The sequence below is a fragment of the Delphinus delphis genome, chromosome 20, assembly GCF_949987515.2.
Source record: "Delphinus delphis chromosome 20, mDelDel1.2, whole genome shotgun sequence".
NCBI lineage: Eukaryota > Metazoa > Chordata > Mammalia > Artiodactyla > Delphinidae > Delphinus > Delphinus delphis.
Window position 1 is genome coordinate 22,633,202 of NC_082702.1, and position 17,121 is coordinate 22,650,322.

The 17,121-nt window shown below is 43.3% G+C and overlaps 1 protein-coding gene across 1 annotated transcript; it reads left to right on the forward strand.

Moving 5' to 3' along the window:
• Window positions 1–2,422: 2,422 nt before the first annotated feature.
• Window positions 2,423–2,992, forward strand: LOC132417237 (ribosomal protein eL22-like 1). The gene is made up of 2 exons (XM_060000909.1): window positions 2,423–2,545; window positions 2,613–2,992. The coding sequence occupies exons 1-2, from the start codon at window positions 2,444–2,446 to the stop codon at window positions 2,877–2,879; spliced, it is 369 nt and encodes a 122-aa protein (XP_059856892.1). The 5' UTR covers window positions 2,423–2,443; the 3' UTR covers window positions 2,880–2,992.
• Window positions 2,993–17,121: the final 14,129 nt, after the last annotated feature.

A 17,121-nucleotide genomic window follows, 5' to 3' on the forward strand; every position in this document is an offset into this window, starting at 1 on the left:
TTCCTTCCCACTCCTATTTTGGAAAAGGACAAGTCCACTCATCCATGTTAGCTTTCCCCGATATATACTCCGCCCTGCTTCAGCCTAGGACATAGAAAGAAAGTCAACAAAGGCCAAAGATACATTTGAAGGGATGGGGTTTTATTCACTCTTTCAACAATTTATTGGTTGATTACTCTGTATCAGGCAAGGTTCTAGGTGCTGGGACTACAACCTCTATCTAACCTGAATTTATGTTTTCAATGGACAAGAGCAGAACTTCTGCTGACCGGGAAGCTCTGAGAAGACAAGTCAGGAGAAGTGTGGCCCAGAGTGACTGGGCAGAAGAGGTGATGGAGGCTCGTCCAGTTTGGGTACAGGCGAGGCTCTCCAGGAGGCTCCTCTCACCTGCCGGGTCTAGCTGCCTCCACCCCATCTCCCCTTGAATAACACTTCCAAGATCAGAAAGGCTGGTTGTGAACCTTGACACCACTGCCAAAATCTAAGTAAAACCTCTAGTAAAGAGTTTAACACCCAATAAAGCAGATCCTCATTGCTAGCAAGCAAAAGGAAAACTTGTTTTGGTTAAATATCCAACTTTAAGTTGTTTTTATTGCTGTGGTTGTGTTTTGTTGGTTTCTGTTGTGCCAGATAAAGGAGAGGAAGGCTGAAGTCTCTTGAAGGACATATGAGCAGGAGTTTCCTGGACGACAAGCTCCTGGCATCTTCCTCTGAGGTCATCAGCCACACTGACTCACATACATCTGCTGGGGGGGTGGGGTGGGGGGTTGTCAAATCGTTGTCCAGGTAATGTGATATGTATCCAAAGGCTTCAAAACATAACTTTACTTTGCATATGTCCTTAATTGTTTGCTTAAAATAAATTCCTAAAAATGGAATTTAACCTCAGTGAGGTTCATCATGGCCCCGTTTGCAAAAGTGAGAAGCTGGCAACAACCCAACTGCCCAGTGATGGGAGCCAGGACACACCCACACTAGGGGCTGAGCACTGTCCCACGAGGGGCAGCATGACTTACAAGAAATCCAGGCAGGGGCTTCCATGGTGGCACTGTGGTTAAGAATCCACCTGCCAATGCAGGAGACACAGGTTTGAGCGCTGGTCCAGGAAGATCCCACATGCCACGCCACAACTACTGAGCCTGTGCTCTAGAGCCCGTGAGCCACAACTACTGAAGTTCACATGCCTAGAGCCCATGCTCTGCAACAAGAGAAGCCACTGCAACAAGAAGCCCGTGCACCACAACGAAGAGTGACCTCTGCTCACAGCAACTAGAGAAAGCCCACGCACAGCAACGAAGACCCGACACAGCCAAAACTAAATTAATTAATTAAATAAATAAATTTTTTTTTAAAAAAAGAAATCCAGGCAGAACAACATGGACCAGTCTGCACCACTGTTACTGATTTCTAACTCTTCCTATAAGCACAAAGAAGTCAGACAAATAGACCCAAAAATGTTCAGGGTGATTATCTTTGGAGGAGTGAGAGTGTGGGTAATTTTTATTTTCTCAGTAGTATATTGTTATTTTTTAAACAACACATATTTTTAGAAACAAGACAAAATAGTTGCCCAAAATAACCTCTTTTACATGCACCTCCCACTCCAAAGTGGTAGGTGGGTAGATGGTAACTGGCTCACCTGGCACTCAGTAGGCTATTCACACCACGTCTTGTCCTGCTTGTTGTCCTTTATTCAAGGGTCAGAGATCACCTGGGGGTTAACTTGAGTCCTCATATCACACTAAGGTCCTTGGAAGGAGGAGGAGCCATTTCTGGGTGCAGGCACGCGCAACCATACAGTCACCACTGCTGGACTCAGGAAACTGGTCGTTCCATTCTGCTCCCCCTTAGTTAGGGCCCATCTGCACCCAAAGTGTTTGAGACCTCACCCTCTGTCCATTCATCAGGAGCACCCTGACCACCCAGACAGCAGACTGTCCATAGCCTACGAGTGGGGGAGGGGTGCTCTCGAGGTCTGCTGGGCCTGCCTCCATCCACACCCCATCCTTGGTGTGGGGGCTCCTCCCCGCCATCCCACTCCACCATCCTCCGCTCCCCATAGGAAGGATCCTGGTCCCTCCATCCTTCCTCTGTCGGTGAATCACCCCTTCATGTCTTCCTAAGACTTGGCCTAGGGAAGGGGAAGGAAAATTGTTTTTGCTCAAGACTAGCCTAGATGGTCAATAGGCACATGAAAAGCTGCTCAACATCACGAATTATTAGAGAAATGCAAATCAAAACTACAATGAGGTATCACCTCACACCAGTTAGAATGGGCATCATCAGAAAATCTACAAACAACAAATGCTGGAGAGGGTGTGGAGAAAAGGGAACCCTCTTGCACTATTGGTGGGAATGTAAATTGATACAGCCACTATGGAGAACAGTATGGAGCTTCCTTAAAAAACTAAAAATAGCTCTGATCGCGTTGCCGGCGTGCAAGATGGCCGTGAAGAAAGACAAGAAGCCTAAGAAGTCAACCTGGAAGTTTAATTTGGACCTTACTCATCCAGTAGAAGATGGAATTTTTGATTCTGGAAATTTTGGTACCTTCCCTAGTGAATATCTAGGGTTTTCTTCCCTAGTGTGGCATTTTTTCTGTTTTAAAATAGGAACAGTTTCTACGGGAGAAGGTTAAAGTGAATGGAAAAACTGGAAATCTTGGGAATGTCGTTCACATTGAACGCTTCAAGAGTAAAATCACAGTTGCTTCTGAGAAACAGTTCTCTAAAAGGTATTTGAAATACCTCACCAAGAAATACCTTAAGAAGAACAATCTTCGTGATTGGCTTCGTGTGGTTGCATCCGACAAGGAGACTTATGAACTTCGTTACTTCCAGATTAGTCAAAATGAAGATGGATCCGAGTCTGAGGACTAGATGAAGCCATCCCTTTCAGGGCTTTGCTTGCTAACAAAACAAATGAAGTATACAAGAGAAACATCTGGAAATGGACCTTCAGTTTATCAGTGAATAAAAAACATTACTCTGTATGTTAAGCATTCATCTCTTTGATTTAAGTGTATGCTGTTTATATGGTGCTGGCTTTCCTTTAATACTTTTTTTTGTTTGTTTTTCTTCGGCGCCGGCCTCTCACTGTTGTGGCCCCTCCCGCAGGCTCCGGATGCGCAGGCTCAGCGGCCATGGCCCACGGGCCCAGCCGCTCCGTGGCACGTGGGATCCTCCCGGACCGGGGCACAAACCCATGTCCCCTGCATCAGCAGGCGGACTCTCAACCACTGGCGCCACCAGGGAAGCCCCCCTTTAATACTTTTTTTTAAAAAAATTTATTGGAGTGTAGTTGATTTACAATGTTTTGTTGGTTTCGGGTGTACAGCAAAGTGAATCAATTATACACGTGCACTCCTTTTCTTTTTTAAGATTCTTTTCCCATATAGGCCATTACGGAGTATTGAGTAGAGTTCCCTGTGCTGTGCGGCAGGTTCTTACTAGTTATCTGTTTTATGTATAGTAGTGTGTACATGTCAGTCCCAATCTCCCAGTTTATCCCCACCCCCCACCCCCGCTGCCCTTATCCCCTGGTAACCATAAGTTTGTATTCTACATCTGTTACTCTACTTCTGTTTTGTAAACAAGTTCTTTGGTATTCATCTGTTGTTGTTTTTAATACTTTCTGTAAGCAGTATTTAAATAGCCTATAGCTAGTGGAATTTCTTCCAGGATTTCTGAAGTGTACTACTTTTACAAATGTCCTTGAGTTAAAGTATATAGTGAAAAAATGAAGCACAATTTTGGGTATAACTTTATATAATAAAGTATTTAAATTCTCTTAAAAAAAAAAAAAAAACTAAAAATAGAATTACCATATGACCCAGCAATCCCACTATTGGGCATATACCCAGAGAAAACCATAATTCAAAAAGACACATGCACCCCAATGTTCATTGCAGCACTGTTTACAATAGCCAGATCATGAAAGCAACCTAAATGCCCACCAGCAGACAAATGGATAAAGAAGATGTGGTACATATATACAATGGAATATTACTCGGCCATAAAAAGGAATGAAATTGGGTCATTTGTAGAGATGTGGATGGACCTAGAGTCTGTCATACAGAGTGAAGTTAAGTCAGAAAGAGAAAAACAAATATCGTATATTAACGCATATATGTGGAATCTAGAAAAATGGTACAGATGAACCATTCTGTTCTACAGGCAGAAATAGAGACACAGATGTAGAGAACAATGTATGGACACCAAGGGGGGAAAGTGGGGGCGGGGGTGGTGGTGGGATGAATTGGGAGATTGGAATTGACATATATACACTAATATGTATAAAATAGATAACTAATAAGAACCTGCTGTATTAAAAAAACATAAAATAAAATAAAACAAAAAGAATTTATTCTCCAAAAAAAAGAGAAAAGACAAGACTAGCCTTTCCCAATTTTGCCAATAGTGTACTTCTGAACAGAAAAACAAGCTTTACAAAATTCAGTATTTATGGGCTTCCCTGGTGGCGCAGTGGTTGAGAGTCCGCCTGCCAATGCAGGGGACACGGGTTCGTGCCCCGGTCCAGGAAGATCCCACATGCTGCAGAGTGGCTGGGCCCATGAGCCATGGCTGCTGAGCCTGCGCGTCCGGAGCCTGTGCTCCGCAATGGGAGAGGCCACAACAATGAGAGGCCCGCATACTGCAAAAAAAAAAAAAAAAAAAAAAATTCAGTATTTACCTACATATTTCCTGTGTGCTTCCCTCTCCCCCTGCCTCATGTCAGTGGTCATGAGTCAACCACATTCACCCCATAGCTTTCATCAGAATCCCTATTTCTCCCTCAAAAATGCACACAATTTTATGGGTCAGGTAATACCTTAAAGGGGTCCATAACACATAAAGGTTTGGAATCACTAGCTTAGGGCATGCCTGTAAGGATGGATAAAAGGACCTGAACTCTTCTGACTTAGAGAAAAAAAAAAAAAAACTGAAAGAAATAAAACTTTCACTAAGTTCAACTTCTGTCCCCATTTTTGGAATCAAGTGCAACCACGATTCAGTTCCCAATGATGAGGTCACCCAAATGGACGCGTTGTGGGGTCCAGGAAGGGTGTTCCTGAGTTTTGTGAGCTTGGCATCAGGACAGACACCATACTGTCCCTGAACACACCGACAGGGGCTGGGCTCTGTCCCAGTGGCTTAATCAAATCTCTATGAAGCCTTTCATCATTGGCCAACGTTATCTGTATTTAAGTTCTGATCTTATATTGTGTGTGTCCCTTCCCCTGGCTCTGGACTCCTTGAGAGCAAGGCCTATGTTTCTTCATCTCTATCCCCAGGGCCTGCTTCCAAAAAGTGGACACTCCACTGTCTGTACTGGGTGTCTTGGCCCTCAGCATCCCTGGCACGCCACCTTGCACCAGCATCAGCAGCCCAGCTCCCCCCGCAACACTTGCATCTGCCATGGCATCCTGTGTCCCCGGGGCCCTGCACCTAGCAAGCCAGCTTGTGTGGCCCCATCCCCACCCATCTCCCACCATGCTATGGCTCTGAAGCCACCCCAGCCCTTCTTCCCAGTGCAGATTTTGGGGATCCAGGTTGCCATATCTTTCCTGGTATCCAGATGCCCTCCATCCTTCCCTGTAGCCATTTGATCATTTTTCCTGCTGCCTTTGCACCTCACAGGCCAGCCCTGTGACTCAGGCCGCAATCTTCTCGCTATGCCAATGTGGGCATCAGAACCACAGAGCTCTGTGGCTTTCAGCATTCCATCCACAAATGGTGCTGCTGTACACAGCCACATCCCCTGCCAGAAGTATGTGGGAGGGCCCCTTTCTGTAATTCTTTTTCATCTCTAATTCTTTCAGAAGTTTCATTCTTGCCCATGAGAACTTTCTTCTCATCCATGGACATCAAAAGCTGTTAGAAAGTTCCACTCAGTGCTGCCTGCATGTTAATGTTTCTAAACAGTCTCATCCTCATTCCTGTTGTTGTGAGACAAATGCCGGCTGTCCCCTGCACACGTTAACTGCTGTAATCTGCCTGGCTGTGCCTCAACCTCCCCAGACGCCAAGCGCCTGTCCTACACAATAATTAAAGTGTACTGCATTCTCAGCTTTGTCATCTGGACCATTCTATATGATAAGGAGCACACAACTCGGAATTGTTTTCCTTCTAAATTGCTGTAAAGTTGTGAATTATGGCAATTACGGTCAAACTTCAATTATTCTGATGCACTAGGGGAACATGACAACTTTGAATGAGTGAAAAGACTTTACAAAAAGGCAGCCTGTGTACAAGGAAAGTGGCTAAATTTCAGAGCATCCCATTTCTGTCACAGGACAATCAACCTTACACTGCCGCAGACAACAAGTAGTCCACCTTGTAGAAAATCAGAAGCACGTTTATGGAGCAAGGTGGCAACACTCTGCAGGGTGATGGCCTCTCTGTCTCTGTCTCTCACAGTTATTGTCCAGGTGATCTACTGAGTAGAAATCCCATCTGTCAGAGCAATGATTGTCCAGTAAGCAAATTTAAATTCATGCTATCATCTCTCATGTGAAAAAAACAAACTAAAAGTTAACTTTCACTTACCAAAAACTTGCCATATCTTGACCAGAGAATCCACCCTCTTTCTTGCTCAAATCTCACCTACATTCTAGTCAAGGGTGATTTTAAAAGCTTGGCTAGAGACAGGAAGTGTTAGCATGCACCACGAGCCAACACAAGCCCCAAAATTATATCCTTTTCAACGTCTGTTTTCAGAACGTTTACAAGCCAGGTCCTCTCATTAGAATAAGTGATTCTGTGGTGCAAGTATGATGGATTGTGGCTACCAAGAGCCACAGAGCAGAGAGGAAACCAAAGGCCAGGTGACGTGTGACAGGTTACAAGTGAGCAGAGGCCAAGCCAATCCCATCTCTTTTAGTTCTTTAGGTGTCTATCACCTGCAAAAGCTTCTGCTGGCTGCCTCCACTCTCAGTGGTCTCCCTATTATCCCTAAAATAATCGTGACAAATTGGGAACGGCACAGAGGACAGGCAAATATGAAGTCAAGTGTTGAAGATGGCAACAGGAGGTGGCAGCCAGCAGCCCGCAGGCACCAAGAGGAGCCGGGGTGTCCTTGGGGGCCTCCTCTCCCAGGAGGCGAAGCCAGCCACCTGCATTCATCCCTACCAGGAAGCGGGTGAGCAAAGGAGGGCTGCAGGAGCTAACCCAAGCTAAACAGCTGGACAGATCAGCCTCGCCTCATTTCTGCTTGAGGAAGAACAAAGGCAAAAGCCTGGGAAAAAGGATTTCAGGTTAGACTGTGGCAGGGGCTTCACGGGGACAGTCAAGGAGAGGCGCCTTCCATGGCCGGCACAGCGTGCTCACTGGAGGAGTTGCCTCTAGCATAAGCACCCACAGCCCAGCCTTCCAACGCTGGCCACCAGCCCCCTGACATGGGGCTGCAGATTCATTCTGGCACCCAAATTCCAGAATCCTCTTTCATCTACTGAGTTCATAGGTTAAGGCAGAGTCTGGTTTATAATCCTGCACGAAATTATCCCCCAAAGTAAAGAAGACAGGCACACCAAGCACGTGGAACTCCCTGCAGCTCCAGCTTCGCAGGTCCTGAATACTTCACACATGCTTTTGTGATTTTATTCATTATTCTCTGAGTTTGCAGTGTTACTAATTCCAGTGTTACTAGAATTCCCCTCCCTATAACTCTTCACCCACATAATTCCTTCTCATCCTCCATTTCTTCAGAGACCACCCTGCACACAGCCCTCCTCCCCCAATACAGCCAATGCCCACCGCCCTCCTCCCCCAATACAGCCAATGCCCCATTGTGCACTCTATTTTACCTTCATGACATTTATTCCTTCTTTCAACAAATATTTATTGAGCATCTACTAGGAACAGGCACAAAGCTAGACACTGAGGCTTCAGCCAGGAACAAGAAAAAAATAGTCCATGCCTTCCTGGAGTTTGTCATCTAGAGGGAGAGATAGCATTAATTTTATATAACAAATATTTTGTTACAGTATTTGATATTTAAATGCTATGAAGGACGAGTACATTGAGCTATGAAGAAACAATATGCAAAGAACCTGAGGTGAAGCAGCTGGAATTACAGCACTATAAATAATTACACAAATGCTTGTTTCCCCAGCCCCACCTCCTCCTGACAGTAGACACACTCATGAGTCAGGGACCCTGCACACACCCCGCAGTGCGGGGCACAAGGCCGTGGTGGTGGACCAACAAGTGGAGGGTGCAGCTGCCCACCATCCTTAACCGAGAAGGGGATTCTGAACCCTGCCTTTCTCTTCCCTTCCCCCAACCTGGTCCCACAATTCGTTTCTCATCATTAATCCATTTGACAAGTGAGAAAACTATTTTCAAAGTAAACAAAATCAATCAAAATGGGCCTAACTTCTCTCACTAATGTCCTCCATCAATCACGGATGACTCGAGCTTTTAAACAGAAAGATTCGGGAACAGAGCAAAAAGCTTTAAACTTAATTGCTCTCCCATGTCTGTAACATTAAGGTGTTGGAATTGATTTGTCATTAAAAAGGGAGCTACAAGTACTTTATATGCCTAGAAGGAGGGAAAAAGAATCAGTGTTAAACTACATAATTGGGAGAGAGGTGAGACAGTAGAAGGGGATAAATTCCTTACTGATTCAGACAAAAAAAAAATGTAGTAAAAAAGAGTCAAACCTTTATTTAATGCCTCACTTAATGCAGTAGGGCAGGGTGACGACACAGGAAATGTGTACATGGTGGGAGTATTAATTCATCAGATCCTGGGTAAGTGTGGGCAGGGGCCTGCAAGTGACTTCTCACCAGCCGCTAAGGCAGCAGCTGAATTGTTTGCTGCAAACCCAAAACTCACAAAGAGAAAGCGGGAAATGGAGGAAATAGACAATAGCAAGTGAAGGTTCTCAGGGAAACAAATAAGGCAAAGCAGCCAGAACTTTCCAAATTCGGAGTCAGGTGCTTGCCTCCATATTATCTGTGAATAAAGTTTTACTATTAAGAGCAAATTAAAAGTGGGCTTCCTAGATTGATATAATAATAAAGACAGACAATAACAGGTGTTGGCAAAGATGTGGAGAAATTGGAACCCTCACACATTACTGGCGGGAATGTAAAATGCTGCAACCACTTTGGAAAACAGTTTGACATTTCCTCAAAAAGCTAAAGAAAGGTTATAACCCAGTATATCCACTCCTAGGTATATATCCAAGGGATTGAAAATAATGTTTATTTAAAAACTTGCACATGAATGTTCACAGGAACATTATTCATAAAAGCCTTAAAGTGAAAACAACTTAAATATCCATCAACTGATGAATAAATAAAATGTAGTATATCCATATAATGAAATATTATTCAGCCATAAGAATCACTGAAGTACTGACACATGCTGCAACATGGACGACCCTTGAAAACATAAGTGAAAGAAAGCAGATGCAAAAGACCACATATTGTATGATTCCATTTATATGAAAAGTCCAGAACAGGCAAATCCATAGACCCAGAAAGATTAGTCATTGCCAGGGCTTGGGGAGGGGTTATGGAGAGTGACTGCTAGGGGTACAGGTTTCTTTTGGGGATGATGAACATGGTCTGCAATTAAATAGTGCTGATGATTGCACAACTCTGAGAATAATAAAGATCACTGAACTATACACTTTAAAAGAGTGAATTTTATAATACGTGAATTTTATGTCAATAAAGAGAAAAAAAGGCAGAATATATATGGAGGGGGGGTTAACCTACCCCTTGGATTTATTTTCTCATCATCTCAAATATAAACAATGCACTAATTGCAAATAAGATATCTATTTAATAAAGCAAGCCCAATTTAGCAACACTTTGAAGTAGATAGGTTAAAGTTAACAAAATGGACTTGAAAGTGATAAAGATGTATTACTTTGGGAACATTTCGTAGTACCAACCTTTTACAAATTCTATCTGGCTTCCAATAACTGTCCACATTAGGAAGGCTGTGGGATGAATTGTCTTCCCCTGAATTTCTTATATTGAAGTCTTAACCCCCAGTACCTCGGAATGTGACTGTATTGGGAGATAGGGCCTTTAATAAAGAGGTAATTAAGATAAAATGAGGTCATATGTGTGGGCCCTAATCCAATGCAACTGGTATCCTTGCAAGAAGAGGAGATTAGGACACAGATAGGCAGAGAGGAAAGATCATGTGAAAACACAGAGAGAAGACGGCCATCTGCAAGCCAAAGAGAGAGGTCTCAGAAGAAATTAAGCCTGCCAACACTTTGATCTTGGACTTCTAGCCTGCATAAATGTGAGAAACTAAATTGTCTAAGCCACCCATTCTGTGGTACTTTACTATGGCAGCCCTAGCAAACTAATACAGAAGTTGTTAATGTATTAAATTCAGTATGTGACTCTCTCTAAATTATAATTATCAACAACCTGATTAAAAAGTTAGCAGAAAATCTGAATAGATATTTCCCCAAAGAAGACATACAGATGGCCAAAAGACACATGAAAATATGTTCAATATCACTAATCATCTGGGAAATGCAAATGGAACCCACAATGACATATCATCTCACACCTGTAAGAATGGCTATCATCATAAAGACAACAAATACCAAGTGTTGGTGAGGATGCAGAGAAAAGGGAGCCCTTGTGTACTGTTAGTGGGAATGTAAATTGGTACAGCCACTATGGAGAACAGTATGGCAATTCCTCAAAAAATTAAAAATAGAACCAGCAATTTCACTTCTGAATGTTTTTCTGAAGAAAACAAAAACACTTATCAGAAAAGATGTATGCAACCCTATATTTATTGCAGCATTATTGACAATAACCAAGATATGGACTCTACCTAAATGTCCATCAATAGATGAATGGATAGAGAAGATGTGAGATATATATACATATACATACATATATACACACACACACAGTGGAATATTACTCAGCCATAAAAAATAAAATCAAGTCTTGCCATCTGCAACAACATGGATGGATCTAGAGGGTATTACGCTAAGTGAAATAAGTCAAACAGAGAAAGAAAAATCTGTATGATCTCACTCATATGTGGGATCTAGAAAACAAAACAAACAAAACAAAACAAAAACAGGCTCATAGTTACAGAGAACAAACTGGTGGTTGCCAGAGGAGAAGAGAGTTGGGGGTTGGGCAAAATGAAGGAAATTAAGAGGAACAAACTTCCAGTTATAAAATAAAAAAGCCATGGGGATATAATATATAGCATATGGCATATGGTCAATAATATTTTAATAACTTTGGATGGGGACATATGGTTACTAGATTTATCATGCTAATCATTTCATAATGTGTGTAAATGTCAAATCACTATATAGTATACCTGAAACTAACATAATATTGTACATCAACTATATTTCCATTTTAAAAATTATAATTATCACATGCTGAAGCATATGACAGTGGACTAGCAAAGAAAGAGTGAACTCCACTACAAGGTGTTTATCCTATTTTCCTAAATCCTTAACACAGCATTTAACTCTAATAGGGATTTTTCCTCTGCAGCAGTAAAACTGAAATTCTTTTTTTAAAAAATAAAATATTTTTTAAAAAACATCTTGCAAATTCCACGGATGCATAAAGGGTAAATATTGGAAAGATGGCTGCCCAAAATTCTGCAAATGTGATGGCCACAGGCTATTCTGTGTGGCAACTTTGAGGAAATGAACTTTGTGTAACTTCAAACACTGTGATAATTCACGGGAGGATCATCTGCCTCATGAGAGATGTTTAAAAGCCAAGAGGTACATAATCAATAGCTAATAACAAATCAAACTCAGAATACGTGCCCCCATGCAATCCTGGAGAATAAACCCCTTGGGGGCAGGGGCCGTGCGGGGCGGGGGGGGTGTAAATTAGTAGACAACTCTATGCTTCTTTTGAAAATCCCACCAGCCACCGCACTTAGCACAGGACCAAACAGAAAGTACCCAGCACATATTTCCAGGTTCACTGATTGATGACAAACATCGAGATGGCTGCTATTGTCCACATCAAGGAATCTGATTCTCCTTGAACATATTCGTTGGCGACTGGTACAAATAACATTATAACATCAAAGGAATTTAAAATGTCTCAATGTTGTTTTTAATCTTTGTCAATCTGATAGGTGGAAATTTTAAAAACTTATACTCCTTATAGGAGCATGATTCATAATAGACAAAAGATGAAAACAAACCAAATGTTCATCAACAGCTAAATGGATAAACAAATTGTGATATATAAACACAATGTAATACTATTCAGCCATAAAAAGAAATAAAGTACTGAAACACACTACAACTTGGAAGAACCTCAAAAACATTATGCTAAATGAAAAAACTTGGACACAAAAGGTCACATATTACATGATTTCATTGATATGCTTTATCCAGAATAGGCAAGTCCAGAGACAGAAAGCAGATGGGGATTGGGGGGGGCAGGGAATAGGGAGTGATTACTTAATGGGTATAGAGTGTTTTTCTGGGGCTAATGAAAAAGTTTGAAACTAGAGAAAACTGGGGTTTGCACACTGTTTTGAATATACTTAATGTCACTGAATTTAAAATGATAATTGTATGTTGTGTGGATTTCACCTCAACTTAAAAAAAATTATACTTCCACCAGTGTAGGAGGATACCTACACCAAGAGGTATAATTTCCCACAGCCCTTAATTTGGGATGCATAAGCAAAACCTTAGAGCTGTTCATCCCCTTTGATCCAGAATTTCTAGTTATCGGAATTTATTCTAAGGCAGTGGTTGGTTCTCAACCAAAGGCAGTTTTCCCCAGGAACATCTGGCAACGTCTGGAGATATTTTGGGTTGTCACACTGGGGAGATGCTACCAGCATCTAGTGGGAAGCTGCTAAGCATTCTACCATGCACAGGACAGCCCCCATAAGAAGGAATTGTCCAGGCCAGAGTGTCAGTAGTACCAATGTTGAGAAACCCTGTCTTAAGGAAATAATCAGGCAAGTACACTGTGATAGTGAAAATTTGTAACAGCCCAAAATGTACATCAGAAAGTAGCTAAATAAACTAGGATTCATCTGTCTATTGGAATACTAAGCAACCATAAAAACAATGATGTAGATCTATGCAGTAAGTCCTTTAACACATTAGGCTCCTATCTGTTGTTAATAAATATAATTGGTGACCAGTCAAAATAACAGTACTCACCTGTCAGTAGGGGCAAAGTTGACCTGCTTTCTGTCCCAGCTTTGTCCACACATCTGAGTTCCCAGAGTCATGCTTGGCACACAGTAGGTGCTCAATAAGTTTTGGATGGATGAATATCTATGAACATCCATTAAATTTCAAATGTTTTAAAATGTATTTATGTTGGCAGCACCAGGTCTTCGTTGTGGCACACGGGATCTTCGCTGTGGCACGTAGGATCTTTTTTTTAGTTGTAGCATGCGGACTCATAGTTGCAGCATGTGGACTTCTTAGTTGTGGCATGCAGACTTCTTAGTTGTGGCATGCAGGCTTTTTGTTGCAGCATGCGAACTCTTAGTTGAGGCATGTGGGATCTAGTTCCCTGACCAGGGATCGAACCTGGGCCCACTGCATCGGGAGCGTGCAGTCTTACCCACTGGACCACTAGGAAGGTCCCAAATTTCAAGAGAAAGTTCTGTACAATGAGACTACTTCCATTTTGAGATTTTTTTCATTATGTTCCTTATAATTCAATTCTGAAGAAGGCTAATTGGACATGTTAGATGCTTTCACTGAACCACTTTATTTGTTCTAAAGGTCTAAATTCACTTAGCTCTTTGACATAAAGGACTTATTCAAAGATATCCAAACCTAGTTAGGAAACTCAAACATTAGGGATGTTCAACCACAACCGCAGTATCCCTGAGCCACCACTGACCCAGTGATTGAGGGTCTGTCTGCATCTGGGCACAATAAACAAGGCTTTCCAGTATCTAACCAGTAATTCTCCTGCTACTGACATTAACTGGCTAAAGGCCCCGAGTGTGCGTCATTAGGGGAAGAAACAACCCAGTCTGTCACTGATGACACAGTTAATGGAAGAACAATCCGCTAGCTTGCTATTCCCAAACTGCTGCTAAGCTGCTATTCTCTTAAAGGGCTCTTAAAAACAATAATAACAACAAAAATCATTTTCTTTGAGTCTCGCCTTGAGAACAAAAGAGTAAACCCAAACACAATTTTCCATTTCACACGAAAAGAATATCTTGTATGTTGTTTTAATTTCTCTGTGGCACTTCTGTTCTCCATGTCTCCTGCCTTGGGAATAATTAAACGAGGAATTTCCACCAGAGTTTAGTCCTGATGGGCCACACTTAAAATCTTCCCATCAGGACTCAGATGAGCAGGGAAGCTGTGAAGTGCAGTCTCAGCTCCAGTTCCCACAGGTAGCACGTCTCACACCTGACCACCTCCTCATCCTGGAGACAGCGGGGTGAGAGGAACCCGCACCAGACCGAGGGACCCCTGCCTCTCAGCTCCCAACATGCCAGACTGGGGCCCAGATGCCATGTCCTCCAGGTTTTTAGAAGAAAATGGAAATTCTGATTTTTATGTAAACTCCTATGACCTTTTTTCTCTTGGTCCTCAATTGGATTTTTTTAAAAACACTGCAGATCAAACGAAGCCCGTCTGTGGGCTACCAGTTTGCAGTCTCTGAGCGTCTTACCTTGAGTTTGATGCTGACTTCAATTCTTTCCACTCCAGGGAAGTCACCTGAACAGAAGAACAAATTGCTCTCCTAGGACCCTCTGGGCTAGAATTTGTTTTTATCTTTATCTCATGAGTTTCTTAATACAATTCTGGGGGAGAGACCCTTCTTAAGACTAAATAGTTGCCTTCTCTCCAGATCACTTGCTTTTGGAAGTCACATTAATTAAACCCCTGAAATCAATTTTCCCCTCTAGTCAACTGGATAATAGAATTACAGGCCTTATTTCTAGAAAGGGCGCTAAGAAAAATATTAGTAGATTATTATGATCTGGATTCCCTTGCCCCACGTTACCCTAGATTCCAACAGAGGCAGGGCAGCCAGGGCAGATTTGAAACTAGGCTGGCCAGATCGGGAAATGAATGGCTTCCCCTCAGCAGCCCAAGAGCCTAGCAAAGAGGAATGATGTGCTGGTCTAACATCTACCAGCCAGCTGGTGGATGCTGGCTGTTACCCCACAGCAACTCTAGCATCCCTACCCTAAACACCCACCCACCCCTCAGCCTGCAGCCCCTTCCTTTCCCTGCATTCCTCTCTACCCACAAGCTTCCTGTGAAAAACACATAGAGAACATCTCCAGACTCCTTCTCCATCCAGGAGAGGCTTCCAGGGCACTAAGGAGAAAACACAAACCTCCCTTCAAGCAGAATGGATCTGATATGATGGATACACAAAGCACAGAAGACAGTGGAGCAAGGTGAACAAAAGACGCTCAACATCTGTCACAAAGAGACTGTTTCTACTTTCTAACTTGAGACATCCAACAATGAAGCTGAATGCTTTGTGAGATGGTGAGTTCCCCACCATATAAAGTATTCAAGCGTTAACTGTCAGAAGTCCTGACTGAATGCCTGGGTGGGAGGTTGGACCTCGTGGCCACCCAACCATTACTTTCAACAACAAAGCCTTACACCTGTACAGTGTTTGATGAGAATAAAGGGTGCACATGCCACCCTTCTTGTAATGCTCACAAAAACTCTGAGAGAGAAGCTTTACGCCATTTTTTTTTTTTTTTTTTTTTTTTTTTTGCGGTACGCGGGCCTCTCACTGTCGTGGCCTCTCCCATTGCGGAGCACAGGCTCCGGATGCACAGGCTCAGTGGCCATGGCTCACGGGCCCAGCTGCTCTGCGACATGTGGGATCTTCCCAGACTGGGGCACGAACCCACGTCCCCTGTATCGGCAGGTGGACTCTCAATCACTGCGCCACCAGGGAAGCCCAGCTTTACGCCCTTTTTACAGAGGAGGAGATGGAGGCTTAGAGAGGTTAATTTAATAGGAAAGAGAGAAGCCTTCTTAGAGAAGGTCAAGTTCCAGCCGAATCCAAAGTCCAGCATCAGGGCAGGAATGTGAGGGGCACATTGGGAGAACAGTAAACTGACCCAAACCTACATTTTCCAAAGCACTCCCATTATTTGATCCCACCAAGTCCCCAGCACTCCAGCTGCATGGGTATACTGTAAGAGGCTTTGGGGACCTTCATCCTTATATGGCACCTGAAGACTAGAGCAGGACACAAGGCATGATGAGCGGACCTGGACAACCCTAAGGCTAAAGACTGGAGACAGCAGACTGAAAACTGGAAACAGCCCACAAAACCCTGTCTAAAGATAGCCAGTCAGCACCCCCGTTCCCAACAAGCCCTTTTACTTCACACACATGCATGACCTGCCTGGCCCCTGAAGGCTTTTGAGCTTGTATGACTTTGCCTAGCAGTGCAGGGACCAGTTAGCAGAGGGAAGCAACAGGCAAGAGATAAAGGAAGCCTGAACCAAGGCAACAGCAGTGGGCCTGGATGGGAGGCCTGCACGAGATAGTTCAGGACAGAATGGATGGGATTAGGACAGAGGGAGCCAGGAGATGGGTGGCTAGGACAGGAAGGTAGGCTCTCAGGGCAGTGGGAATTTGGTTCTTTTGCTAATAACATCACATCCCTGCAGAGCTATTCTTCCTGCTGTGCTAGGAGAAAGTTCAGAGCTGGAGACACGGCTCCAAGCTTTCTGCATAAAGATTATATTTGAAGTTGTGTGCATAGATGTAACCAGCAAGAAAGAGGGTATCAAGAGAAAGTGCACCAGTGACTACATGCAGCAGAAACAGGTTCCGAGTCTTTGGACCTCCTACCACATAGCCTTCCAGGAAACTCCTTTCTGTTGGCTAAGACAGAGCTGTCTGAGGGACAGAACCAGAGCAGCCCCAGAGATCCAGGAGCAGGGACCTGGATTAAGCACCACCCTTGGAATGAGCAAATTCCCACCATTTTCATTCTTCAGCCACTCTGCTCAGGAACCAAGTTCTTGGGAGTTTGGCTGGGTGTGTGTAGCAATCTCTAGGAAGGGCTTCCCAAACTCACAGGAAAGAGGCCAATGATATTCCCATTTTATAGAAAAAAGTTAAGTGGTTGGGCCCAGACAACTTGGCAGGACCAGG